Source organism: Larimichthys crocea, chromosome XIII (genome assembly GCF_000972845.2).
Source record: "Larimichthys crocea isolate SSNF chromosome XIII, L_crocea_2.0, whole genome shotgun sequence".
NCBI lineage: Eukaryota > Metazoa > Chordata > Actinopteri > Sciaenidae > Larimichthys > Larimichthys crocea.
The window spans coordinates 115632-143197 of record NC_040023.1 but is presented as its reverse complement, the minus strand read 5'-3'; the positions used below and the strand labels follow the sequence as shown (position 1 = coordinate 143197).

Here is a 27566-nt window from a genome sequence, read left to right as displayed (position 1 = left end):
CTAATGTCAATGACGTTGATCGTACACTGGGTACGCTGTATCGCCTGGGTGGACAGTATAGTTACTTCAACATTAAATGGAATAAAATGCCGCGGATTCATGTAAATAGAGACGTCGCTTCAGTGTAATTAATTAATGCTTCTTAATTAAGACGGGTCAGCTCTGGAGCCGGTGGCGGCAGGCCTATTTTCGGTTTTTATCAGCAATATTTCAGGGTAAGTGGAGTGATACATTTCCTTCCTGCGTCTTTTTTCCTCGCACAGGAGCAGACCTGCTTGCTTTATTATTTAAATATACCAAAGTAATAAGTAACAACGTACTGATTTACGCTACGTAGAAGAACAGTCTTCATTTGAATACAAAATGTCCGTAATGTGATTTTAAAGTAGTGCGTGTGTGCTTCAGCTCGCATAGCCGAGTTATATGGAGAGTGTAAGGAAGGTAATGGCTGTCGGTCGACTCGTAACTTGAAAATTGTGAAATGGCCTGTTTAGAGTGGCTCGTCCTTTGCTCTGTGAACAAACCCCGGTTATTGTGTCCCAAACGAGGCTTGCTTGGTTTGGTAAACGCAGCACACACGATTTTGACAGCAGTCTTAGCTCCCAACCTGTCAAATTAGATCCTGTAGGGTACCTGTCTGCCGTCAGTGGGCCTACTCAGTCTCCAGACTCCATCTGTCATAATGTTTGTAGGGTACAGCAATGTGTCCTGCTGCCACATTGTTCAAAAAAATGTTGTTTTAACCTCATGTGGACTCCACATACCAGTAGTTTCATGAAAACAGTCTTAACTACACATATAAGAGAGCCATTGTTCAAAGCTGTTCATCCAGCTGCTTTTTTTTTCTTTTCCTGGAGCCTCAAGAAAAATGAAAATATTTCTATGAACTGGTTTAAGTGTGTCTTTTGTGTATTGACTTGATGAGAGCAGTTTAGATTTTTGTACAAAATATGAATAACATTCATGCTAACGACATTAGTGCCAAGCAGTGATGCTGACAGGCAAAAGGATGCATTTACATTGGCCTTATTGACTGTACCACACATTCATATAACAGAATAGCAATCCCAGTCTGAGCACTGATTATGGTTTAGCATGGGGCTGTATGTTTTTAATGGCTGGCCTGTGCACTAGAAGTCAGGAGCCATGATTTTCTGTGCCATCCCATACCAAAGCTGTTGGGCCAGAAGTAGGCCAGTTTGACAGAGTGACGCCTCAGTGTGCCATCCCTGCAGATGGGTTCATATCAACATCTGTGGGTAATATAGACTCAGTGATTGAGAGCATAGATGACACATTTCCACCAGCTTGTTTATTGCAATATATGTGTTATGAATTTGGTGCTGAATCCTTAGTTTTCCATGTCCCGAAATGTCACGTTATTGTTTGGATTGCAAAGATTCCCAAGTCTTATTTCTCTACTTTCCTCAGAGCAGCACAACATATTGGCTGCCCCAAAGACTTGCTAATATCAACAGAAGTATTTTATTAAAATGCTTAAAATAACAGCGTTGTGGAAACTTGTAGTTCCTATGGGTAGGACTTTGAGCTGACAAAGCTGGGAGTGGTTGCCAAGATGAACAGAATTAAACCAACCGAGGGTTTCTCAAAGTCCACAGCAACAATTCTTTAAGACAGCATTCACGTCTTGAATTATTAGCATCATTTAGGGGGTATGGGAGTTTGAACTTTTGTCTCTGAGGTTAAATAAAGACTAACAAGACAGACAACTAATCAAACAACTAATGATTCAGCAAACATGTATCTTATAGCAATCAGCATATTGCACTTAAAGGTCCAATGTGTAAGGTTTTAGAGGGTTGTATACAGAATATGAACCTAATATTCATAATTATGTTTTTATTGGTGTATAGTCACCTGAAAATAAGAATTGTTATGTTTTTGTTACCTTAGAATGAGCCCTTTATAAACACAGAGTCTGCCATGTTGAACTGTCATGTTTCTACAGTAGCCCAGAGCAGACAAAACTAAACACTGGCTCTAAATAAAGTCTTTTGCATTTGCATTTGATTTAAAATGACTGAATTAGACAAAGAAGTATGAACATAAAGGAAACACACAAAACATCTGACAAATGAACATTTATAGTATATATACAGTGGAGCATCTTTTTATCCCAATACTTAAAATACATAAAAATACATATTAAAATATATAAGGCATGTCTAGAAAGTCAGACAGACAGTGATTGTTGTAAAGTTTTTCATTTGGTTTGTCATATACTTTGATGTAATGTTAATGTTTTTCTCTCTCCCAAGGAGCTTATGATGAAGTAGAGATTTAATACACAACTGCAACATCAAAATTAGTGTTTATACTACCATGAATATACCGCACTGCACGCTTCTAAAATTCTTGACTGGTTGGGTAATGGTTCAGGTAATAGTTCAAGGTACAACCAATCATTGTGAAGTGTCAGCGTCATTAGAAATGAATAGCGCGATAGAGTTGAAGTGAATAGTTGTTTTTAGTTTATCCAATTAGTTGACTGACTGAAAATTTTCAGACTTTTCAAACTCAGTCAAGTTTCAACGCAAAGTGACAAATATTATAATAATAATATAATATTATATTTGCCTGTCTGTGAGAGCAATCAGAATATGTTTGGATTGGACTCTTGGTCTTTGAAGAAAAAAACAATAGCCTAGTTGATGCCACTTTCTTTCTTTTTTTTTTTTTTTTTTTTTTTTACAATTTTCTGGCATGTTATAAACAAAAAGATGCAAAAAATAATCAGCATATTAATTGATAATGAACACAGTAGCTAGTTACAGCTCTGCTAGGGTATAACACTTGTAGGCGACATGAATATATCAATCTTTTATCACTGCATGTTCATGTTTGTTGTCCAGTATAAGGCTGATGAAAATCCTCAAGACTACATGAATGCAAATGAACACTGTTCCCTTCATTAGGGAGTGGAAATTGAGCCATTAAGACTGTCCTAAACCCCTGTCTGAGAGCTGTGCATAGGCAAACCCCACTGCAAGTCACGTTTGAGGCTCCGACCATTTATCGCAGGGCTTTGGCACATCTCATTGGCTAGTGCATAATCCGCTAAAGGTCACAGTCACTAATTACACTACTCCAAAACAGACAGATGCCTACCCTGAGCTTGATTGTGCTCTCCTTCATCAGAAGAATATTCAAGGGTTGCACAACCATCACTTGGATGATTTGAATAGCATGTGCGCGTCTCACTTTTCACTGGGGTGACCAAATGCCTGCCCTCTCAAGATAATGAGGCAGACCTAGCCCAGCCAAAAGTCATTCATTTTCCACCATTATACACTTCTATCTAGTGTTTTCCGATGTGTCTTTAGATTGACCCGCAGACTGTCTTTTCTGCCTCTCTGGCTCACCGTATGTCACAGAGCGAGCTCGGTTTGGCTGGACGCAGGGCTCAGTTTTAGCCAAGCGGCGACCTCATTATCTTTGGCGTCCAATCAGTCCTCCGGCCAGCTCCTAATTGAGCCATCAGCGCCTTAAGGGGGAAGAGGAGCGATGAATGTGTCAATTACAGTAATGAGGGGGCAGCCATGCAGAGGGCAGCCATGAAGAGGGAGGCTAGACAGAAGCCTCGCAGTGCAGCCCCGTTCTGGTCAATTCATGGATAATCAAAGATAATATTGTAGTTTGACGGTGGCAAAGTTAGTGCAGTGGGTAGGGAAGAGCAGTTTTAATCATTTTCCACTCTAGCTGTGGGATATTTCTATGAGTCTTGTTGTGTTAATTGTTTAGAGTTTGTGTCTTGCAGTTAATGCTAATGAATAATCTATGATGATGTGGAGCGCCGCTGCGAACACGTAAGGCACAGCACCAACCATCATAGGTGATTGATTCTCTGACTGTTGTGTTAGTTTTGCAGGCTATCCAAACTAATTACTTCGTCTGTATTTAATGTTGTTTGATAATAGACATCATTAGGAGCATAATTGCGTTTGGTACCTCAAACATACATTTTTAAAATGGTTATGTTAATGTTATAAACTGGTCCTTTTATGATTACTGTGAGTACTTCTAGGGAGGAACCTAGAAACATTTCTGAAGTAGCTCATTTAAGCTAATTAGTTGATTGGCAGAAAATGTATCAGCAACTATTTTGATAATTATTTAAGCCATTTATCAAGCAAAAATGCCAAAGGTTTCTTGCTTCACCTTCTCAAAAGTGAGGATGTACAGCTTTACTTTGTTTTATATAACTGTAAATTGAATATCTTTGGATTTTTGAAGACATTGGCCTCTGTGACACTGTGGTGGACCTTTTTTTTTGTCCCTTTTTTTTTTTTGCAAACAATAGAGACTAAAATTAATGGTTTGGTCCTTGAAATGTCAAAGAAGATGATTCAAATGTCTTGTTTGGCCTGAAAAAGTCCAAAACCCAAAGTTATTCAGGTTACTGTTATATATGACAAAGAGAGGCAACAAAACCTGCCATTTGAGAAGCTCAGTTAATTTAGCTGCAGTTGCAGCCTTCATTGTCAAAGTGACGTTTCAGCTACGATAGGCCTCACAGGAACCAAATGACTGCTCACACAACTACAGAGTAACGGCTGGATACCAGTACTCTCCTTCTTTCTTGAAATGACCTGATATACCTCACTGAACAGAAGTCAAATCATTTATATATGGTAACATGAGGCCAAGGATTGCTGTAGTGCTAAAACCTTGGCTGCTGTTGCTGTATGACTGAATAAATAGTGATAGTGAAAAGACAGAATTTTTATAATGACTTTGACAAGAATATGGGGTTGGTCATCTCATGGCTGACAACCAATTCACTTAATAAGGTCAGCATTGGTGGCGACACCGATCCGGCATATCCAAACGGTGCAACCATAGTGAAAACTAGTTAGCGAGCAGACAGAAGAGTCAAAAGTATTGGATTAAATGGTACAGATGACTGGCATATGCAACTGTTGACGCAATCCATGGCACTGATAAACGACACTGAGATTTTTAGAGTTGAACCTAATATGCTGGATTTTATTACAGCTCGTGATTAATTCTCAAGCTGGACACTCTGTGAAGTGTTGAAATGTGGTTTGTGGAGGCCCCATGTGCACTCCACTGCCGTTTTCATTTTTTCCGTCTGGCCTAACAACAATCCCACAGGAAAGCATGGACATGGAGGGTCAAGGAGAGAGGGAAAACTTAACACAATTGCCACAGGGCCGATCCTATGTGTAGGAAGGAGACAGGGTTTTAGGGACAATGACTTACTTAGAAAATGTCAGTTATTCTTTAATCTGCTCTGTTCAGGTGTTTTCTGTTGCCAGATTTTACTACAGCAACGAGAAAAGCGGGAAATTTTACCTTTGGGATCCATTTGCAGTCGTTGTCTCATTTTCACTTCCAGAAGTGTGATTCTCTCCTTCAAACCAGTTCATATTCCTCTCATTTGATTATAGAAATATTAACCATACACATAGAAAAACCTGAAATAAATCCATAACAATGAGGTCAAGCTAATCAAATAAAACTATCTAAACTAAATATTTATAAAGATTGGTCTGACAGTTCATATGTGAACACAGCTGCAACTAACTACAAGAAAATGTCAAACGTGCCCATTATAATGTCCCAGAGCTCAAGATGGTATCTTCAGTAAGCAGTCCAAGAGCCAAAGATGTTCAGTTAACAGTCATATCGCAAAGAAAAGCACAAACAGGAAGAAGTTGAAACAGTGTTGGCATTTTTGCTATACAAGTGACTGAAATGATTAATCAATTATTAAATACTTGCCAGTTCCTTTTTTTTTTTTTGTTTTGTTTTTTGTATCGACTACTTGATTGGCAATAAATCAACATTCCTTTTAGCTCCAGGGAGCACTTGATTTAATGCACCACAGCAGCCACGCTGAATTCAAAGCATCAGCATCACACCTGACCGGGTTTAATTAATCGTCAAAGCTAAAGTTGTGATTATTATTTGAGTAACTGTGCAGCCTGACTGTAAACTTAAATCATATTTGCGGATGCTTTTAAAGCTCTCACCTTGGGAAGGATATGAACTTTGTATTACTGTTAGTTCATTATGAAGAATAAATAAGCACTTCATAATTCTACATTCAGCCGCTTTCACTTTGCTTGGTAACAGGAACGTCATTATAAATCACTGACACTTTGATTAACTGCTGTTAATATTTATTAACGCCACTATTGATAAATTAAAAATACAACCATGTTGAATCTGTAAGATTTTCAATTCATAATTTATAGCAAACCTGCAGGATTATCACTTTAGAAAGATATATCATTTCACTCCAGTAACACAGATAGTGTGTGACATAATGACAAGAGAGTGACTATTTCCTTTTAATCTGTCTGTAGCTCACGCAGAAGCGGCAGAGTCCTCAAGGCTTTTTTCATTTGTTCATTATTTTCATTTCATATTCATCATTCTCTGAAGTAAGGAGGATTTCAGAGTATGACCAATAGATTGAATATGACATGGCGATTGAGCCTGCACACAAAGACGGCTCGCCAACCTACAGTACAGCTTCCAAAGATGTGTGTGAAGCCGGTATAGTCTTTAATATGCCACATCTGACGCAATACCGCTTCTGGATCATACCCACACACAACCCCACCATTTCTCAAATGTTCTTGTGTGTGTAAATATGATGTGAAACACTAAGAGACAAACTTGTAGAGCAGTCTTGACTTTTACTTTTCAAGGTCTCGATACTCGCATCCTTTTTTTTTTTCTTCATGCAGAGCCGTTTTGATTTTCCTTCAAAGAAAAATGCCATCGATTGTTCCAGCGCTGTCACTGAACGGCCCTAAAGGGGCTGAGGCGTCACGTGTGCAGAAAAACATGCTGACTGTTTTCTTGTACATTCTGATGACTCACACGTTCAAGTTTTATTTTTAGCATCTAATAATGTATTAATTTAATCACTCAATTAATTTAGTTTTAGCTTGAATTAACAAAGCCAAATCTTTTTGCGCTTGCATGCAATGTTGTCATGCTTTGAACGGCTCTGCAGTGCACTTAAAGTGTCAGCTGGACTGACATCTTGATTGTCCCTGCCCCTCTTGCCCTCATACTCAGAAGACATTGTTGTCTTTGTCGATCTTAAGTCAATTTGACTGAACAGCATAGATTACTATGTCATTTTCTCACACGACACAATTATGATCATTTATTGATTTAACAATGCGTCATTCTCATCATCAGAGCTCATGGATTACTTTCCCTCACATGTCTATTCTTGTTTTGGTGTTTGTGTGACAACAGTGAGGGATGTTTGAGTAACCTGTACGTCTCTCTGTCTCATGCAGGAGAGGACTGACGTCTTCCTCACCACAGCAGCTGTAGGGACGTTTGTCACTTTTGTCTCCGTCGAACAAGCAATGATCTGAGGACCTCCGCTCCTGAACCCCCGCACATCTCTTCACTCTCGCTGCCTGTCAGTTAAAAGGAGTCGACAGCGTCGCCACATCTGGCCAGAGAAATGTGTGTGTGTGTGTATCCTCGGATGCATGACTGTGTCTGACTGTTCTTGGGCTGAAGTAAGAGGTCGTAGGCTGCACCTCCTCTCTCACCCTCTGAGAGGCAAATCTTTACTTGACTGACTACGACTTTTTGTCTCCACAACTGCAAAGCATCATGGGTAGGAAAAAGATTCAGATTCAACGGATCACTGATGAAAGGAACAAGCAGGTGAGTCTTAATCATGTTTTCATCTGTTTCTGTTTTGGGTGGCTGGTTATGAATCAGCTGCAACCAACAAATGCTTTTATTTAGTCCTATTATTATTATTATTATTATTATTATTATTATTATTATTATTATTATTAAAGCAGCACAACGTTAGTATTAAATGATCAGATGTGAAAACTTTTTTATATATTCTTCATCTTATGATTTAGATTCAAAATGTTTTTAGTTTTAGACTAAATTATCTTTTGTGTCATTAAATAACCACAAATGCATGTAGTGCATCTTAAATATTACGTAACAGAGTTGAAGTCAGAGTCAAAGTGAGAAACATTTTGTAGATGCTCACTCGTCTTCCACATTGGCATCATTTCAAAATAAAAGCCTTAATTACTGGATCTCTTATTCGTCAATACTGTAGCTCACTGCTCCTGACGACCTTTATTGGGGTCTCGCCCAATTTTCTCTTCATTCTTTTCAAACTGATTTTTTCTTTCATCCTAAAACATGAAATCTAAGCACATGAAACATCACATTGTTTACATCATGCGTCTCCCCCTCAGCCCTTGTCAGCACTTTCTTTGACTTTTAGGAGTTTGTCATCTTGCTCTAGGTTAGTATTGTGAAATTAAACACAGCGAAATGGACATAAATTAAGTGAACATGAAATGAGCAATTCCTGAACATGTTGTACTTTGTTCAGATCCTTAAAAAAATGAATGTGTTTAATCATTTGTAATAAACTTTTATGTCTCAGAGGGGCTGCTCTGGAACTTTTTATCTGATCACACAATCTTCCACAGCAGATGGAGTTTTCACAAGAATTAACTCAATGCAGCAATATGGATTAATCAAAGAGATAATATGTGTTCCTGACATAGAAGTAAAATAATCTGCGCAATCCTATATGTTTAAATCATCATTACAATTAAGATAGATGCAGCAATAATGTGTTTCTTTTTTGTGTTTTATATAAGCAGTGTGCCAAGTGAACAGCAATCCAGCTGTCTTAAAGTATTATAAGACATGTGATACTGTTGTATGTTACATTTTATAAAGACATTTTTTAAATTGAAATTGAAAGGTGGCAGTACAGTGCAGGAATTAATGGCATGCATAAAAAAAGTAAGACATATTATTCAAATATATTTGAATAATGTGGTCTTTATGTTCAGTGATTGTGAGTGTAAATATATTAAAATCATAAATAATATGTGCAATTTACTGACGTCTACTGAGGGTCCAGAGGTTTGTGTTGTTGTTTGTTATCTGTCACTACCAGCCTGAGGCAGCAGGCAGATTTTCGATGGTCTGGAAGTCATTCACAGGTTTTGTTAGAGAGTGAAGTCATGGCTTTGCTCTGGTCCTACACTGTTTTTCTCAGTCTCAAGCCGCTCTGTTGTTTATTTGTCTACATGCTTGTGTTAATTTCTCATCCGAATTTGCTCCACTGAAATGTCTCAAGTACTCTGAAGCAGACTGTCCTCCTTTTGCCTTTTTCAGCTCAATTTGTTGTTTCCTCGCTGCATGAGGCTGCCGCCACACTCGGTTCTGCCAAACTAAGTGCTTTGTATCACTGCTGAAAAGTTCAATTATGGTTTCATCACACCACAGAATATTTTGCCTCTCAGTCCCCCACGTTTGTTTTCAATATTCAAGCACGCTCATTCACAGTCATGTGTCTTGTCTTTTCCATGAGTGCCTTTCTTTTGGCCCCTCTGCCATGTGGCCCAGATTTGTAAAATGCTGCATTGATTTTGTTGTTCTTTCAGATAGATCCAGACCACACAGCTCCTTCAATCTGGCTCTTGGTTTCCTCCCTTACCAAAGTCTTGTTTTCTCAGCAGGGTTGAATGAGTAGTTAGACAAAAATGTTAATTTAAGTTTTTTTATTTTTTTTATTTTTTATCTTATCTGTTTTTGTGAACCAAGAATTTATTTATTTTTAATTTAATCTTCTCACAGCTCTGACCATAAACTCTGCAAACGATTCCTGGAACTGTTGGTACAGTAAATATTGAACATGGTTGAATCATTAGTTAAATTGTCAAAGACAAAGAATACAAATGTTATTCAGTTTAAATCATACTTTAACTGCCCACCTCACCATTCACCAGTTGGTCAATAGGACACCAGAGAAAAAACCTGCCGTTTGGAACTTAAATTTATCATATTCTCATTCATCATTTTCTTTATGGACTGTATGTAGTGATGGCTGAAGCACTGGGGATCAGTTAGTCACCAGTCCTTGTTAGTCTGATTTTTATTATTATTATTATTAACACCACACTTCAGAGAATTTCCTTGTGATGCATACTGTATAACTGCATTAGCATTATGTTGAGAAAATGAAGAGTGACTAGTTAATGCTTTTAAAGCCAATGTTTGTTATGTCGTTTTAGTGCTAATAGTTATGAGTCATAAAATGTCCACAAACACAAATGCTGAAAACAGACTGCACTGTGTTTCACTGCCTCTTTTGGTTGCTGGTTGTTTATTATTTTGTTAGATCTGTTACACAATGTGTCAGCAATACTGCATAGATTTTCTCCATCACTAGGCACCTGGAATATTATTCATAGGTCATCAACTTCTTCTACCAAATTGTGAATTTCAATTTGATTTGCAAGTCGAGACCTCTCTGTCTTTGGTGAGGTAATAAAGAAATATGTTCTACACAGAAAAAACCTACAATACATACTGAATTTCTGACCCTCGGTGAGTTTTTAATGAAGGGAATGTAGCATTTCTCCACAGCCCCCTCATTATTTAACTCCACTTAACCAACACTCACCTACTTCTTTGTTTCTTTCCACCCTCTGCCCTGTTTCCCTCTCCCCGACTCAGGTGACATTCACAAAGCGAAAGTTTGGCTTGATGAAGAAAGCCTACGAGCTGAGTGTGTTGTGTGACTGCGAGATTGCTCTGATCATCTTCAATCATGCGAACAAGCTGTTCCAGTATGCCAGCACTGACATGGACAAGGTCCTGCTCAAATACACGGAGTACAACGAGCCTCACGAGAGCCGGACCAATGCAGACATTATTGAGGTAAATCCGTTTTAGCAGCAGCATTTTGTGTACATGTGAGTTTGACAGTTACTCTTGCTTCAGTTTTAGGTCCTCTGAAAACCCCACGTTTGTTATTACAGGGAAATCAAGTAGAACTCTGGGAACTTATCTGGTTAAAAGTCCTTTTTATTGGCCTTTGTTACTGTGTAAGGGCTTTGTGTGTAACGTACTGTGTAAGTGTCCTTTGACATTTGAAGCAGCATACAGCTGTTTTCCATGTAATTTGGTACAATTGTTCCATCTTTTGTATAAGTGACTGAATCCCACAAAGTTTGTTTTTGACATGGATATATTCTACTGTATATATTGTGTCTATTGTAGATAATACAGTAGCAGTTTCAAGTAGAAATTTCTTGAGCTGCTCCTGACACATTTTAACAGATAGCGTTAAAATGTGCTAAGAGGAAGCAGAAATCCCCTCACTGCTCTTAATGACTGCAGGCCTCCACACTGAGAATATTTCACTTCATGTGAAAGTAAAAATTAAGTGTCTGAAAATTGAAAAACAGTTTGATTTTCTCGGGTTGACAAAATTTGATAAGCTCCACTGGTAACAAGTCTGTGATTTCTCTCTTTCTAATTAGCAAAGATCAGTGAACAACATGTCGTAAATGGCTTTTGTTGCTTTTAGTGGTTAAATTGCCAAACGTCTCTGCATCAGTTATAGTTAATTTCCTGAGTAACATGATGACAAGCCAAAATGAAACTTTGTCCATCATCTGGTTTGAATGCTTGGCACTGCTAGCCAGTGTCTGTACTGAGCCAAAGATTGTTTGAGAGGGGAAAAAAAGCATCACTCTGTAACATCACTCAGTCATAAGTTCTTTTGTAGTCACAACATCTCCCAACAGAGTGAAATTTCTTCTCTGTTTAATGTCAGTTTTCATGAGTTGCATTCTTCTAGTTAAACTTCCTCTAATATCACGTCTATAATTAAAGCCAATATTAAAGGACTCGCATAGGGATTGGACGCAAAACCCTGGTTTCAAGTAACTAGAGTAACTAATTTCATTTCTTTTTTACTGTCACAGACTTTGAGAAAGAAAGGCTTCAACGGATGTGACAGTCCAGAGCCAGACGGGGAAGACTCCATTGACCAAAGTCCCCTAAATGATGACAAGTACCGTAAGACCACAGAGGATCTGGATGTTCTCTTCAAGCGCTATGGAGTAAGTCTAACGTGCACTTAAATGGCTAACATGCATAAATTTTATAGAGTATTTGTAATTAGTGCCTGTTCTGCTTCTCGCCTGCAGACTTGTTGATTAAAAACATTTGTCTGTTATTATCCTGTCTTTGGCTCGAAAAGGCTACAGGAAACAGCTACTGGTGTGAAGTTCCTCTAAGTGGTTGTGTCACACTTTTTTTTTCACTGGGTCCTTTGCGGAACACTAAAAACTTCAGATCATTATAGGAGACAACAGATGTATGAAAAGTTAGTTTGGCAAAAGTAGTTATTAAAGTAGACTTTAAACCATTAAGGAGACTGCATTATATTTTAAAGTCACTCCCACTTAACTTATACTCTTCACACATCATAGCACAGATCAGCCTTTTTTCCTATTTAGACTACACACTGTGTTAGACCCTGTGTGCATTTTTCAGTTTTCAGTCCTGAAAACCTCACAACTGCTATTTCTTTGGTTATATTTTTACAACTATACGCCGATGACACTCAGATGTATCTCTCACTTAAATCCAACTGCCCCAGTGTTGTTGTTTTTTTAGAACAGTTTTAGCTTTTCACAGATATACATGTATTGGTTGGTTGGTTCTTACCTACACATTTCATATATGTGTGCAAATAACCAGCACAAAATTTCACTACAGAAATGGCAAAAATATGTTGGGGTCATATTTTAGTTCAGTTGAGCTTTAGTCTACCAGAGAAAACTGGCAAGTCTATTTAATGTTTAACTGTAAAATGATATGCTCATTTTATTTAAATCTTCTAATTCTTTACGAAATAAATTTCAGGCATCCTTACCAGAAATGTTCATGTCCTATGTTTATATGTTATATTATTAAAAAAACATGTAGAGTTTTTTTAAACATTCATCATTCAGCAATGTGTTTTGTCTATCTTGCCTTCATTAGGGTAAAAAAAACGCATGTAGTATTGGTAAAATGTTTTGTTGCCCGCTTCACAGGATTTAATTACCACTAAGCCATCAGCTGTGAAAAGCTACAACATGTACTGAATGCCTTGATTGCCAACAGCAAGGGAAGATACAGGGTTTACGTAGATCCCCAGGGAGCTAGACTCACTTTCCACAGTGTCGCACGCAGTCGACTGGGTTGGACTACTTGTGAAGTCAGCTGAGCTTGATGCTGATTTTAGTTCATTTAGGTTAACAAATAGACAGAATCTAAATCAAATGACTTTAGGGATGATTTCACTCTTTGCTCTCAAAAACCAAATGGCAACCAGTTGGAATAATTAATTTTTTTTTTTTAGCTTGGTGTCAGCCTCAAAAATATGCAGCAGTTGGGAACTGTCAGTAAATGCAGCCTTTAGGAGCAAGAAAACACAAGCTTGAGTTGTATCAAGCTGTAATAACCCCTACATCCAATAATATCTTTGCTTCTACATAAAACAATCCTGATTAAATTCTCGCTCAAAAAAAAGCAATACCGAAATGATTTACATAAGTAAATAATTTACTGTTATTTTTCATTTGATCGCATATGCCATTTTGCAGGCAGCTGGCCGTGGTATATGCGGGATAATAACCTCCAAGTTGTGCTTTGCATCATTTCATTCTGTGACTCTGCATCATCATTTTCAACATCTTACTTATCAATATATATTCCATAGCTTAATAAAAAAAAAAAGACAAAAAGGGAAGTACTCGCATACAGTTTTTAAAAAAAGATTATCTTTTGGCTTTTTTGAGATGTTTTTAGGTGCTTTAATAGTGAATTCAGGCAGCAAACATAGGGAGAAATACAACAAAGGTTTCCAGCCAGAATCAAACTGGGCACATTGGGATATATGGTAAGCGTCTTAACCATTAGGACATCAGGACGCCTAATACTTTAAAAAAAAAAACCTTGAAAGTATATGAAAACTATACACATACTTTGGTCTTGAAATGTATGTAGAGATGAAGCAGCAGGTAGTAGTTGTACAACGAAGACTAAAAGTGAAATTCTCTCTTCCCACTTTGCAGCAGTCGACCGCTCCGCCCCAAACGTTCTCCATGCCAGTCACAGTCCAGTCGTCCAATCAAAGCACACTGCAATTCAGTAACCCTGGCAACGCACTGGTAACTACCTCCTATGTAACATCATCATCACTCACCGATACCCACCTCCTGTCGCCACAGCAACCGGCTCTACAGAGAAATACGGTGTCTCCTGGGTTACCACAGCGACCAGCCAGTGCAGGTGAGCCAGAGATTTTCCGCTGAGCGTGGCAAGACTGTAGTCGTCAGTCGACTAATAAATACCAACAGAAACTGTGAATCACTGAGCAGCTTCTTCTTTTTGTTTGAGATATTTGTGACAGAAAGAAATCATTATTTTTTTAGTTATTTTGGCTGCAGCTTCAAAAAATGTGACACACAAATTCAACTTCTACATTACTTGTTCTTTAAAATGTATCCATTGTTATCAGTTGGCATTCCTTCATAGACCTGCATTTGATGATGCATGTAGTTCCTTATCAGTGCATGTAAAGAGCTGCTTAGTTCCTTTGGGAGTAGTGCACATTGCTCTGCACTGAGCTAATTAGCAGTGTGTGACATTTGCTGCACTCCGCCTCCAACTTGCAGAAATGTTTTACTTTTGTATCACATTTAAATTATTAGTTTGTAGCTGTGCCGACCAAAACTGAAACATGGAAGAACCAGAGTCATTAAGTTTGGCATATAATATCTTAAGCCCCATTAAACTTGTCATTTCAGCTGTCTGTACTGTATGTATTTACAAGTATCTGGATAAACTCAAGATGACACTTTCATTTCCACTTAACCAAATACTGTATAAGCATCTCTGTTGGTCAGGTCACAAATCTGATAGCAATCTAGAAATAGTTTTCCATCTGCAACATGCAAATCATCTCCAGACACATGACTAAGTGTGTGGGGTTAGTTTCTTTTTTGGATTATGATTCAAGATTTTTCTGATTTACATTTCAGAAAATGCCCCAAAAAGGCTTCTGGTAACGTTTTTGTTCTTAAATCTCGTCCTTTCTCTTTTTTTCCTCCTTTTTCAATAGGCGCTCTTCTTGGAGGCGACCTGAATAATTCAAATGGAGGATGCCCAAGTCCAGTCCGTGAGTACTCCTTTATTTGTTCAGATCATGAGCTCGTTTTGTTTTGTTTTTTTTGTTTGTTTTTTCATGGCCAAGTGTTCTCCTGGTATATGGTCTGTATTTATCCTGAATCCTTTCCAAGGTTCCTCCTCTCTTCTCCTCCTTTCTACCATCTGTGATTGTGCCTTGAAGGGATCAGGGGATGCCGCCAGTAAACTTAACAGACAAGCATGGGATTCTCTGCACCTCCCCTTGGACATGTAGTCTGCTTTATAGATCACCTTTTAATATTTTCCGATATTATGGTCCATTTTTTTTCCTCAGTTCTTTCTTTTAAAAGTTTGCATAGGAAAATTATTTTGTATACTTAATTTTCACGATGTTTAGTGAATATTGTTATTATCCAAAAACTTCAATTCAAGTGTATTATTTGAGGAAATGTTGACATTTTGAAGACACTGCATATGATTTTAATTAGAAGTACTAAATGTGCCTTGACATCATGTCCAATAATCACCAGCATCAAAACAAAAACAAAAAACTTTTTTTTTAAATCGCTAAAATTAGATTTTTCCTCTGGATGACGTGACGTCAAGAGCTTTATTCTGTTGACATTGACATGACTTTTAATTGGAGCATCTCAGAATAGAATAGTGGTTTGACAAAGAAAGCTTTGGAGGATTATTTGAACACGACTTCGAGTCCCCACACGATGTCTGCACCCTGCTGTCTGCATTCACCTGTTTGATTTTCCTATTGATTTCTGTCCATTCGCACCTCTATCAACCCCGCAGCTAATGGATACACCAGTGCAAGGGCCTCCCCAGGCCTCCTCACCGTTTCCAACGGCAACAGTCTTGGGAAAGTAGTTCCGGCCAAGTCTCCACCCCCACCTCCCAGCCCCCAGATGGTCAACAGCCGCAAGCCAGACCTCCGAGTCATCACCTCACAGGGTGGAAAGAGCCTCATGCAGATGGTGAGCTTAGACAAGCTGAACTTGTGTTGTCTGGGTTCTTTTAGTTTTTAACCTTATGCAATGAAAAAACTACACTGTGTGCTCTGTGAACACACTTGGGTTCTTGGGATGGTAAAAAGTCAGGATCTTTCAAACAACAAAACCAAGACAAGACGAGAAGATTTGTTCAGGAACATGAAGATATAAATCGTTTTCATCTCAGAGAAGCCTGTCTTCACTGGCCAATGACTGAGATCAAAAAGCAAACACAAACATCATAAATTTCTATTAATGTATCAAATGAAATCCAAGAATTTGATTTAAAAAAAAAAAAAAAGAAAAAGATAAGGATGAAGTTAAACAGTCTGTCAGACACCGTTTCCATCATTTTTGTGATCTTAGTAAATACCTGTGAGCAGAAATGTGATTTCTCCACTCTGTGTTCAACATCTCATTATTTACTCTGGCAAAGTCAGTAAGTGTTGGATGAATCAGCCACCTCCCACTGACATTCTGATGAGATTCCTCTGAACCTTTTTAAATAAACATGCACCCACGTTAGCCTATAGCCATGTTTGACAGCTTATGCTAACCACCAACAGGTCATGAAAACATTTCCTTTGAGGCTGAAAGGTCAGTCTTGACCTTGGAAACCATGAAAATCTCCAAAAGGTCCATTTAGTAGCTGTTTCGGAGCTTTTGATCATATCACACAGTCCACCTCGGCATATGGAATGTGGCCATGTGACTACTTGTATCTGAAAGCACCTATAGAGAATCATCTGCAGTTCCTCCCAGCTCTATGGAGCATTAGCATCTCTCAGTTGAGTTGAGCGTTGTGAAGCATGTAGCTGCTAAAAAGCCAGATATTTCCCTCAGGAGCTGGTGGAGACCAAAACACGAGTCCAAATAAATGCTAATGTTGTGTGCCTGCTAGCTGTAGAGCCTAGTCATGGTGGTGATATGATCAAAAGCTCTAGAACAGCTACTAAATGGACCTAGTGGTTTGATGATTTTGTTCACTACTTCATCATGCAGTTAGCCTACATTGATTAATTTCATAGGTAAGTTTGTTCATGTATTTATTTTCAATTACAAACATGAATCAGAGTTGTAACTCTCTCTGTTACCACCCTTTGCAGACAGAGGATGAGCTGGAATTGGTAAACGAGGTGATTCCCCCCCACGTCAGTCACTGGCATGAGTCGATGGCTATCGGCTGTCCGCACATTATTAGCATGGTTCCGATACTGTACGAGCGTCATTGTTTTGGTCTTGCTCCACTGACATTTTGGGATTCAGCTTGTGTTTCCCACCTGACTGCATGTGGTTCAGGACTCATGGTTGTTTTTGTTCCGGCATTATAGGATCATGATCCTTCTGAGTGATAATGTAGAAAGACCTCAGTGCACAGTGCTTTAGCAGAACTGTCTTTGAGTGATCAGTTTTTGAACCAGGCCCATTTACTTCATCGTATGATGTCACTTAAAGCATGGGTGTCGTTTCACTTGGCATTGTAGTGCGAAGTGTGGCGGAGCATGTTCCCGTTCACTGACACTCACACCGGCTCTCATTTTCACCCTCCACCAAAGTGATCAACTAGACATGAATAAAAACTAACTGGCATTACATTAAAGGCATTTCACTCAAATGTTTTCCTTTTATATGTAACATTTGCAACAAAAACTTGATATAATTCAGATATTTCAGCGTTGTGTTCCTTTTTAATATTTTAGAACCAAACAATGAATTTGACTAGATCAAGAGAACTTATCAACTATAAACTAAATATCATTGGATTTTGGACTGTTGGTTGGACAAAATAGCAATTGAAATGTGTCATCTTGGCCTCTGGGAGATTGTAACAGGCTTTTTTTTGACATTTTACAGACTAAACAATGGATCAATTATTGCTAAAATAATGGCTCAATTAATGGCAGAAATAATAGACACAGCCCCACAGATGATGCTGAAATATAATTTTGAATAAAAAATATAAAATTGTAAACATAGAAATAAGCTTGTTATCCTGTAAAATCCCATTTTTATTTGAACTTTACTCTATAGAGAGGAGGACGGCTGCTGCTGGTGCTGATTGTCAGTCTCCCCTTTTTATAATTCCATTCAAAGATGATGGGCAAGAATCTAATTTTCCAGAGGGTAGTGATTCATTTTCATCACTCTCACCCTGCCGCCCCTCCTCACTTCTTCACAAAGGCAGTTAATTGAATCTGGCCCTTCTCTCCGGTCTATCTCCTCTCTCTCTCTCCGTAAATTCAATGTTACAGTCATAACTCTGGCCGAATGTTTCCTCTCAGGATGATCTGCATTCACAAGGTCTCACAATTCAGAAGATTAATTCCAGACCAGTATTATTGCATCTTTGGCTTTTTCTATGCAGACATTTTTATATATTTTTCTCTCTTACAAAGGACGTCAATTTGCTTTTATCTGTGTTATAATTCAGCCGAACCAGACTCCAGAGTGTTGTGTTACTTCAGAGATTTGTGTCTTTCAGCGCAGGTACATAATAATAAAACCTTGTGGTAGTGCTTTCACAGATCAAGCAGCATGTCTGCTGCACCTGTGTTGGAGAAACACTGAATATTTCATCATCTAAACGTCAGACTTAATGTGCAAACACTGAGTAATGCAGCCTGTTTGCACCCTGTTAGCCTTCTCTAAAAATGAATGATTGAAACATAAAAATGGTGTTGCCGCACATACTTTAAGACCTTTAGTGACATCCACTGGAGAAACATGAGATGAGCTGCACATTCAGTCAAACAAGATGTACAGTAATCACTACACTTCCAGTGTTTGTTTTAAACCATGTAGCCGACTCTACAGTTAGAGGCTGTGTAAGATTATTCCGAAACAAAAAAATAGTGTATAAAATATATAAAATCCAGCATGTAGTTGTATTAGAGCTGAAGTAAAAGTCTTACGAAATAAAGCCACAGTGCAACATGGTGGCCTTAGTGTTGAGGTGTTGACTGTGAACTGCAATATTCCACTGTTGCTGTGTCATAGTCATACATTTCCTGGAAAAACTACTTTAAAACAAGACACCACCTTCCAACATAAGTCTATCTGACGTTGAATAAATTGCCTTTAATGTAATCCGTCTGTTTATGGCACCTTCCAAACAAGCAAACTGTTTTTGATGCATGTCATCAAGAACCTCTTGATAGTAAATCCACTTGACTTTGAGATTTACTAGTCTCAGTACATCATTCTGAATCCAACCATAAGCACATTGTCATTCCCAGCATGTCAGAATTTACATTATTGAAATAAGTCATGTGGGCTTGAGGCCACCTGTGAGAGTTGGTTCCTTGTTTCTGCTGTGACTAACATGTCTGTGTCCTCTTCTGGCAGAACGCGCAGCGGCTCGCAGCAGGAGCTCAGGTGGCTCAAACTCTCACCACACCGGTGGTATCTGTGGCCACGCCGAGCCTCCTTGCACAGGGGCTGCCCTTCTCCGCCATGCCCACAGCGTACAACACAGGTTAGCCGAACACAAAAGTTCTGGGAGCAAAAATATCTTAACCGCATAACAGAATTCAAAACATATCTCAGGGAATACGTCGGTGAAGGTTGTGACTTTTATCCTTTGTCCTCTCTCAGAGTACCAGCTGACCAGCGCGGACATCACTGCTTTACACGCTCTGGCATCACCTGGTGGCTTGTTGCCAACCAGTGTGTCCACATGGCAACAGCAGCAGGCTGTTTCTCAGCAACCCCAGCAACAGCAACAACAACAGCAAGCACAGCAACAACAACAGCAACAACAAATTAATCTTGCGTCACTCAGCAACTTGGTGTAAGTCTGTTCTTCATTTTCTCAGCGCTGCGTCTTTTTTGAAAATCCAAAAAGTTCCCCCATCACTCACATCGAGCGTCAGCGATGATCATGATGGCGGCGGCGGTGACTCATATATGTCTGGTAAAAGCAGTCTACTGATCTGAATTCTGAAATACTTTACTACTGACCCTCCCAGTCAGCTTGCATGATATCCATACCATGACCTTATATGCAAGCAATTCACATTCCTTCTTAGTGAATTGGTCTCTCACCAGCATCTCACCATCTCTTCATAACATCAGTCTGAATATCTGGTATTCAGGTTTTCTGGAGTAGATGAACGTCGTGCAGCGTTTGGAGGGAGGAAACAAATTCACTGTCTTTAATCAATAACCTGAGTAGAACTGATGGTTTATTAGTGAGGAAACTCAGCAAGAGACAATTCAAAAGTGGATCTTATTAAAAGCTTATTCAGATCGAAATTATGTATTAATCAATAGTTAACCCATTATTTACTAATAAATATGGAATAGAAGGAGCCTTTACTAAAATATACAAGTTGTGTAACAGATGAGTATTTGTGCATTGATAATCAGCAATTTTTAATTAGAAATTAGGAACTTATCTCCGTTATTTCCCTGTGAAAGAATCATCTTCAATTCAGAGATAATAAAATAAACTTTATTATCAGTTTATTTTATTGTACTGTGCTCTGTGCTGGCAGTCGTGCCTCTTTCAGTAGCTAAATTCACAAACGCACTCAGCAGGGGAAACATCTGGCAAACAAAATGCACCAATGTGAGCAGAATCAGGTCACTCAGATACTCTTCAAAAATACTTAATAAACAATGTGAAGGACTCTAATACTGGGTAGAAATGTAATCACACTTCTGTGTTGACCTTGTTGCCGTCTCAGTTTGTTCAGGCCTTCATAGACATTCATGATATTCAGTCTTTTCTTTGAAGAAGTGAAGGGCTCTGCCAGTGGTGAATAATTTCACTTCATTTTAACGTAACTTGCTGTGCTGGTAAAGTCTGTGGAGATTTCTGAGAAATGAGACGCAAAGACAAATTGCTTCACAAGTATCCAGTAAACGCAACATGATTTGAGGAAATTCACATTAAAGTTGACTAATTTGGAAACACCATTGGCAAATATTTTTCACTCTCTTCTCCCTGATATAAAACTTAAAGAAGAACATAGACGCCTCTGTGTTAGATCAGACGACTCTTGTAGTGTGACAGGAGCCAAGCGCTACAGTGTTCGGGTTGGCTTTTTTTGGTAGCATGAACACCAGATCTTTGAAGTGTGTTCTCTCCTCTTGTCCACAGCATGTGGGGCGTGGACAAACAGAGCAGCGAGCTGTCTAGCCAGGTGTCCAGTCTGGCTGCCAATCTGAGGTGAACAGCCACTACTAGTGTGTGTGAAATGTCATGACCTTGTCTCTAGGGGGGGTTTGTAGTCCACTTTACATCTGAAGGGTAAAACTACATGAAGTACATTCATTTTACAGAGAACTGGACTTAACAAGAAACTTTTTAAATTGTTATTGAAGTGAATATGAAGGTTATTCATTTTGCTGAAGATTTCAATAAACCTTCAGACTTTAAGATAACTGACTTAGATTCAATTACAGTGGGTTAGTTTGAGTAAAGTTAATAGAGCATGGACATGAACTTTGCTTATTAAAGTATATTTACCTACATGTACATGGACAATTTTTTACTAACAAGTACTTTAGTCAGATTTAGGAACTTTGCCTTTTTTCTACTTATGTGCATTTGACAAATAATTGTAAGTCTGAGCTTTGAAAAATCAAAAAGATAGTTTTATACTGCAGCCCCTCAAATACGCTGTCCCCTAGGGACCAAATGCATGCAAGAGTAAAAGCATGAAATGCATAGAAAAAGCACAAACATGAAAATAAATGTGAAACAGTGCAGTGTAAACTATGAAAGCTTCAATATTTTCTTTCTTCTCTTGATACACATTTCTGTTGTTTGTGTTGTTTTTAACCTTCAGGCAACACACTTACTCTAATGTAAAGGCTCTGTGTTTGTAGGTTGGAAAACAAGTTGTCTGGATTTTTCTGTGTGCTTGGAAAAAATTCAGCAGATCAGGGTCTTTGTTTCTGATGCTGCGACATTATTAACATTATTGCTGTTGTTGAAGAAACCTTTGCTCGCAATAATGTTTCACACTTTACTCCACACATGCCTTCTAATCCACCTCTTCCCTTTGGTTTGGGCTCCAACATTTTGTTTTCTCCCCACAGTGTTGGCTCTCCGTCCAACCTGCTCTTGGGTAGAGATGAGTGGTTGGGCCGGTACTGTATCACACTTCCTTTTTCCTGTGTGTCTGTGCGCTTTTGGCTGGCTCCCCCTTAAGCATGTCTGGTGCTGTCTGCAGTCAAACAGGAAAGAGACGTAGTTCCGGTTTCCACCATGTTCTCTAACCCGAGATTATTTTCTGTTTGTCATCTGTAGTTTCATCACATCATAGCTGCCTCACTGCCAAACACCCTGTCCCACCAATCATTTCATGCTTCCTGGGCTGTTGTGTTGATCTTTTGGGAGCAGTGGGGGTGTTACTTCTGCTTTCCAGGCTCAGAATTGATTGGTTTATTGAATAATCGAGTGTGGCTTTTCCTTGTTGGTGCTGTGCCTTGTAATGTTGGTTTTGTCTTGACGCCAGTTTCTCATGCGCCTTTGTCAAGTAGCTAATCATTTGTATGTTTTTCTCTCGCCTTTCCTCTTTGTTCTGTCCCTTATCTTCCATCGTCTTCCTCTCTCTGTCCTCCCTGACCCTGTTCTCAGGCCTGTGACCCATATACCTCAAGGCGCCATGCTGACCGTCAACACAAACTCCAGCGTGAGCATCAAGTCGGAGCCCGTCTCGCCCGGCCGGGATCGCAGCACCCCTTGTCCTCCTCCATCTTCTACCACGCCGTCCTCAACCTCTGGAGGAGCCATCCTGACCGCGCCACCACAGTACCCCGGTTCCCTGCTGTGCTTGGAGCCGCCGACCGGCCGCTCACCTGCCGACAGCGTAAGCAGCAACGCCAGCTCCTTTGAAGGCAGCGATCGTGATGACACTGGCACAGCTGGCGGCGGTGGTGGAGGAGGCGGCGGCGGCACTACAGGAAGCGCAGGTCCCGGCGGACGGTCCGTGCCGCCCGACTTCAGCCCCTCAGCCGAGCTCCTCAGGGCGTCGAACGAACCAGAGCAGGAGGGAGGAAACATCAAACGCATGAGATTGGACGCCTGGGTCACATAGAGTCGCCTGCGACTACTCTGCACCCACAGCAATGTTTCGGTGACACGTAAACACCTACAACACACCCCCACACTCATCCTTAAAACCCCCACTGCCCCGACCCCACTGCCATGTGACACTATCATCACACATCTGCCTCTGTTCAAAATTATACAACTCAGCTGCGTCACCCAGACTTATGAGGCTTTGCCAAGAAAAACATAAAAAATAAAAACCCTTTGGGGTCACGCTCTGAGTGAGGAGAGGATGGTTTAGTGCTCAGCTGGGTTTTTGTCCCTGGTAGGCCCTTGAATATAAAGGGACAGTAGATTTTTAAAGCCTTCTTGCTTGAATGGACTCCAGTATAGTAATTTCTTTTATTAGAAATGAGGTATTGAACCTTTTTGCAATCTGACGAAACCATAAAAACTTCTCTTTCACGTGGTTTCTGCATAACCTTCATGTATTTACATTGAGCTCGGCTACATTGTTCACGATGTGATTGCTTGTCAACATTATGGGACTTCTGTCATGTGACTCACCACTTCCTGCTCTTTGAAATCCAACATGGCTTGGATTGTGTGCTGTCCATTCTTCCATAAGTCACCTCCAAACTGCACTTTTGGATATAACTGAAATCTGGACGAGTTTGAGGACTGAGCATCTCTCTGGCACTGAGCGAACAGACTCAAACGATTGGTTCTTTCCGCTGCCACCTTTACCAGCCTCAGCCTAAACAGCCCTCAGGTGGCACTCTGTGGCTGAGGAGTCGAGGACCTTGCCAGAGTGCCAATATCAACCTCTTCAACATCAGAAAAATGCCAAATGCCTCTCGCACACGGTGCAGGGACACTGACGAATTATCACTCGCACTGTCACGGAAAATTAACAAGAACTATAGAAACTCTGTCGACGCTTTTCAGGCTTTGAATTCGCCGTCTCCCTCTCCTCAGACTGGGTGTTCCTCCCGTCCCGCCTCACCTCATCTCCTCTGGAACTTGGATGGAAATTGTCGCACCAGAAATCCAGCCAGTCACTCAGCTTATTAACCAGGAGTAGATGCCATCCAGTTAAATGCATAGTATGAGTTTTTGAGCCTTTTTGGGTAGGGAAGTATTTGGTTCTTTTAGTCCAAGTGTTCTTTATCTGTTGGTATTTAAAATAAAATCTGTTTTGAAGGTCTGTTAGTTGTCCAGAACTAGGAATTCTGACTTTGTATAAAAATCACTCCTTATACAAAAGCTTTGATGTCCTCTTTAGCTCTCTCTAGCTCTCCTTTAGCTCTTTGCCGTGTTTCAAAAAGTGAAAAGGAAAAAAGACATTTTCTATATTTCTACCGCTTCAGTTGGCGACAAAGTAAAATAGCTTTTCAGCTTCAACGACGTGTATGTACATATGAATATATTTGCATAGACTTTGCTAGGTATCCCTAAAAACAAGCAATGTGTTGATTCTCAGTGGATCTGTTTGCATATATGAGTGTGAATTTGATATGTTTCGAGCTACGGTGCAGGGGTTACACCACACCAGGTAGTGCTGGTGGATCGGACTCCTTTCAGTAAACCTATTTTATGCTAGTGTTGATGGTGTGTGCACTTTGTCCCTCACTCACAGAGGCCTGCTTGGTTGTGGTGTCATCATATTCTCCTACCACACATTTAAAAAAAAAAACACAAAAAAAACCCACGATCAAAGTAAAATTGTCCATAACCACCTGAACATGAACTGATTAAGACACTGCCATTCACCTGTAGTGTAGTTGAGCGATAACACACTTCTTTGATGCACATTTTGATTGACAGAATCATGTCTCCACATCACGCAGACACAGATTATGCCTTTTTTCACTTTGAAATGAAGTCAAGAAATTGGCTACCAAGTGCTGTGTTTGTTGTTTAATTGTATGTTTTCTAGTACAAATTAGTTTTTGTCTGAACCATTTCAAGTTTGTGGATGAGTGTGTGTACACAGGTTGTTTATAGCCTACAAATAGAAAGTTTCTGATTGCTTGACCTTCATTTTTTTTTTTTCTTTCCTTGAGACGATGCTCACAGTGCAGACTGGTGTTGTTGACTGTTTATTATCTGCTTAAATAATCCTACACTTTAAAGTCAGCGTAGGTGAAGTGGAGGAAGTGGACACGACTGCTTTTATGACTGGGACAATTAGTCACCGCCCACAGTGGAGTGCGAAACCAGCGTTCGACACACACTGTGGGTTTGTGTCCGGAAAAAAACATCCCCGCACTGTGCGAGGTTTTCACGCCAGTGTTGGTGTTGATGTTTTCCACGATCAGGTGTTTTTCTTTCTTTCTTTCCGTCCCTCCCTCCACAGTGTGGTGGATAGGTTCTCACTCAGCTAATCTAATTTCAGTGCTGTTTTCTTCTGTCAATCATCTCTGGTAAATAATTTAACATCCAACACTCAATAAAGTCAAGTTGGAGAAGATTTGCCTCGGAAATTGTTAAAGGAACAGTTCTACATTTTTGGAAATTCACTTTCTTACAGAGAGATACTTATGAGATTGATGCTTATGTTTGGGAGGTAAATTTGGACAGCCAGTGGCTGGTTAGCTTAGCAAGTAGCAGGGTAAACAGCTAGCTATAAACACCTCTGGAGCCAAAATGGAGTCAGAAAGCAATTTTCCATCTAAATTTGAATTAAATTTTCAGCAAATCAGCAAAAGAAAATGAAATAATTAGCATTTTGGTCCTGCAGTTGTAAAGAAAGTCAAGTGTTTTTTTCCAAAATATTGAACTTTTCCTTTAAAAGATGCATCTGATGAGCGGTATCAGCCTTCAGACAGTTAACTATTTGTTCCATGCAGTCATTTCCATTTTTTAAGAAAGAACTAATTTCCCTTGAGACGCTTTGCGTTTGTGGGTGCTGATGGTTGACGGAAATGTGACACCACACCGATTGGCTTCAACATCGCGCCTTCGCGCGGGTTTGTATGTGTACAAAAAGGTTCTCTGTCCAATCTAGCAGTGTAGTCACGAGACAATCTATATGAGAAATGAAAACCTGCACCCCTGTTACTTGTTGTGTACAATGTTTTTTAGGAGCTCACTATTTTTGGATTAATTTGTGCTGGTGACAGTTCCATTGTCTATTATTATGATGATATTATTATGGAGCTTTTATTTTATTGCTATTTTGTGTAGGGTAGGCAACTGTTTTTATTTTCTCTCTCTTATTTTCTCTTCCTTATCATAAACATATAGTACTGGTTTCCTTTTTTTAAACAACTTGCTGAAAATTGCACGATGAGTTATTGTGGTATTAGCAAATACAATGAAGGAAATACCAGTTAAATGCTGCAATTTTAATTAAGATATAGAATATATTTATAAAAACAGGAAACAACTGAAATTAGTAATTCATGAAATTTGAGAAATGTAAATGCATGGGATACAGGTAACAACAAAACTTATGTTACGTACAGTAATGATAAAGGACATGCATCACAAATGAGTTTTAAAACAACTCAGAATAATGTAGCATATGAAATACTAAAGATGAAATTTATAGCTAATATATTGTGTTGAGCTAGTCTGCTTTGGGTTTATTGTAAAGAAAATATTTCTTTTTGTTGTTTTTTTTGAGAATGATATACAATGTGTATATTTTCATATACAAAGTATGCACTGATATGTTATTGAAATTCTATACCGCTTTTACAAAAAAGTGTTTGTTGTACCAAAGTATCCAAGTCCCTTGAGACCTTACCCTTTTTGCGTATGTTTTACCGTATTTTATATATTAAATAGACAAACTGAGTGAAATGAACTGGAGTCTGGTTACTGACTGTTTATTCTGCTTCAAAGAGAATTCATAAAGACTAAAGTTCAATCAGGAACATCTGGTTTAAGTAAAATGGAAAATGTAATTGAGGTAATTTCAGAGGTGCATTAGTGTTTGTGTTTTTTCTCTTCGTCTTCTGCTCATTGTCACAGTTACAAACGTGTTATGAAGCTTCATTTCACACATTCAGTGATAACTAGACGGCTAAATTTAGCTGATCTCGTGACCTCTTTGAGGTAAGCAACAACTGAGTGAGCGACTCTATAGCAACAAAATAATCACACCTTCATTCACTTTTATGTTTTTTGTCTGATGTCTTCTTTAGTAAAAGTAGCAATTTTAAAACTACAATACGGAGTACAGAAGAAATAAATTACTTAATGCATCAATAGTAAAAATACTTTAAGTCTACTGAATACCTGAGAGTTTTATATTATTATGTTACATATCGGAAATTAGTAGTTGGTGAACAGAACATTAAAGCGACATCACATAGAAATTGGTATTTTTGTGGTTCATTGCCTTCTGAGTGTAATCCCAGTGTGTTAAATATGGCCAGCTGTACACGTGTATTTGTTATGATTACATTACTTATGATCAGAAATTAGCAAGTCGACAACTTGATAACAGCAACAACCTGACATTTTACTCTTGTTAATTCCAATTTGAATGACTCCATATATCTATCACTTTTATAGATTTGATTTTAGTCTTTCACTAAAGGAAA

At 39.0% G+C, this 27566-nt stretch overlaps 1 protein-coding gene across 5 annotated transcripts; it reads left to right on the top strand.

Moving 5' to 3' along the window:
• Positions 1 to 26824, top strand: LOC104927563 (myocyte-specific enhancer factor 2D homolog). Of its 5 annotated transcripts, XM_019254829.2 has the most exons (13): positions 1 to 215; positions 7308 to 7689; positions 10534 to 10737; positions 11790 to 11927; positions 13932 to 14148; positions 14981 to 15037; positions 15811 to 15992; positions 17114 to 17143; positions 19353 to 19482; positions 19602 to 19797; positions 21112 to 21180; positions 22056 to 22106; positions 22597 to 26824. In XM_019254829.2, the coding sequence occupies exons 2-13, from the start codon at positions 7636 to 7638 to the stop codon at positions 23054 to 23056; spliced, it is 1788 nt and encodes a 595-aa protein (XP_019110374.1). In that variant the 5' UTR covers positions 1 to 215; positions 7308 to 7635; the 3' UTR covers positions 23057 to 26824. The 5 variants fall into 5 exon arrangements, with proteins under 5 accessions (XP_019110374.1, XP_010739973.2, XP_019110375.1 ...); XM_010741671.3 differs by lacking the exon at positions 17114 to 17143 and having other exon boundaries at positions 2 to 215; XM_019254830.2 differs by lacking the exon at positions 22056 to 22106 and having other exon boundaries at positions 2 to 215.
• The last annotated feature ends 742 nt before the right edge of the window (positions 26825 to 27566 follow it).

Bases quoted from the DNA above. Each gene is read 5' to 3' on its own strand.
- LOC104927563 (XM_019254829.2), top strand. From the start codon at position 7,636: ATGGGTAGGAAAAAGATTCAGATTCAACGGATCACTGATGAAAGGAAC. The intron at 14,149-14,980 runs GTGAGCCAGAGA...CTTTTTCAATAG, and splicing joins ACAGCGACCAGCCAGTGCAG to GCGCTCTTCTTGGAGGCGAC. The intron at 19,483-19,601 runs GTTAGCCGAACA...GTCCTCTCTCAG, and splicing joins GCCCACAGCGTACAACACAG to AGTACCAGCTGACCAGCGCG.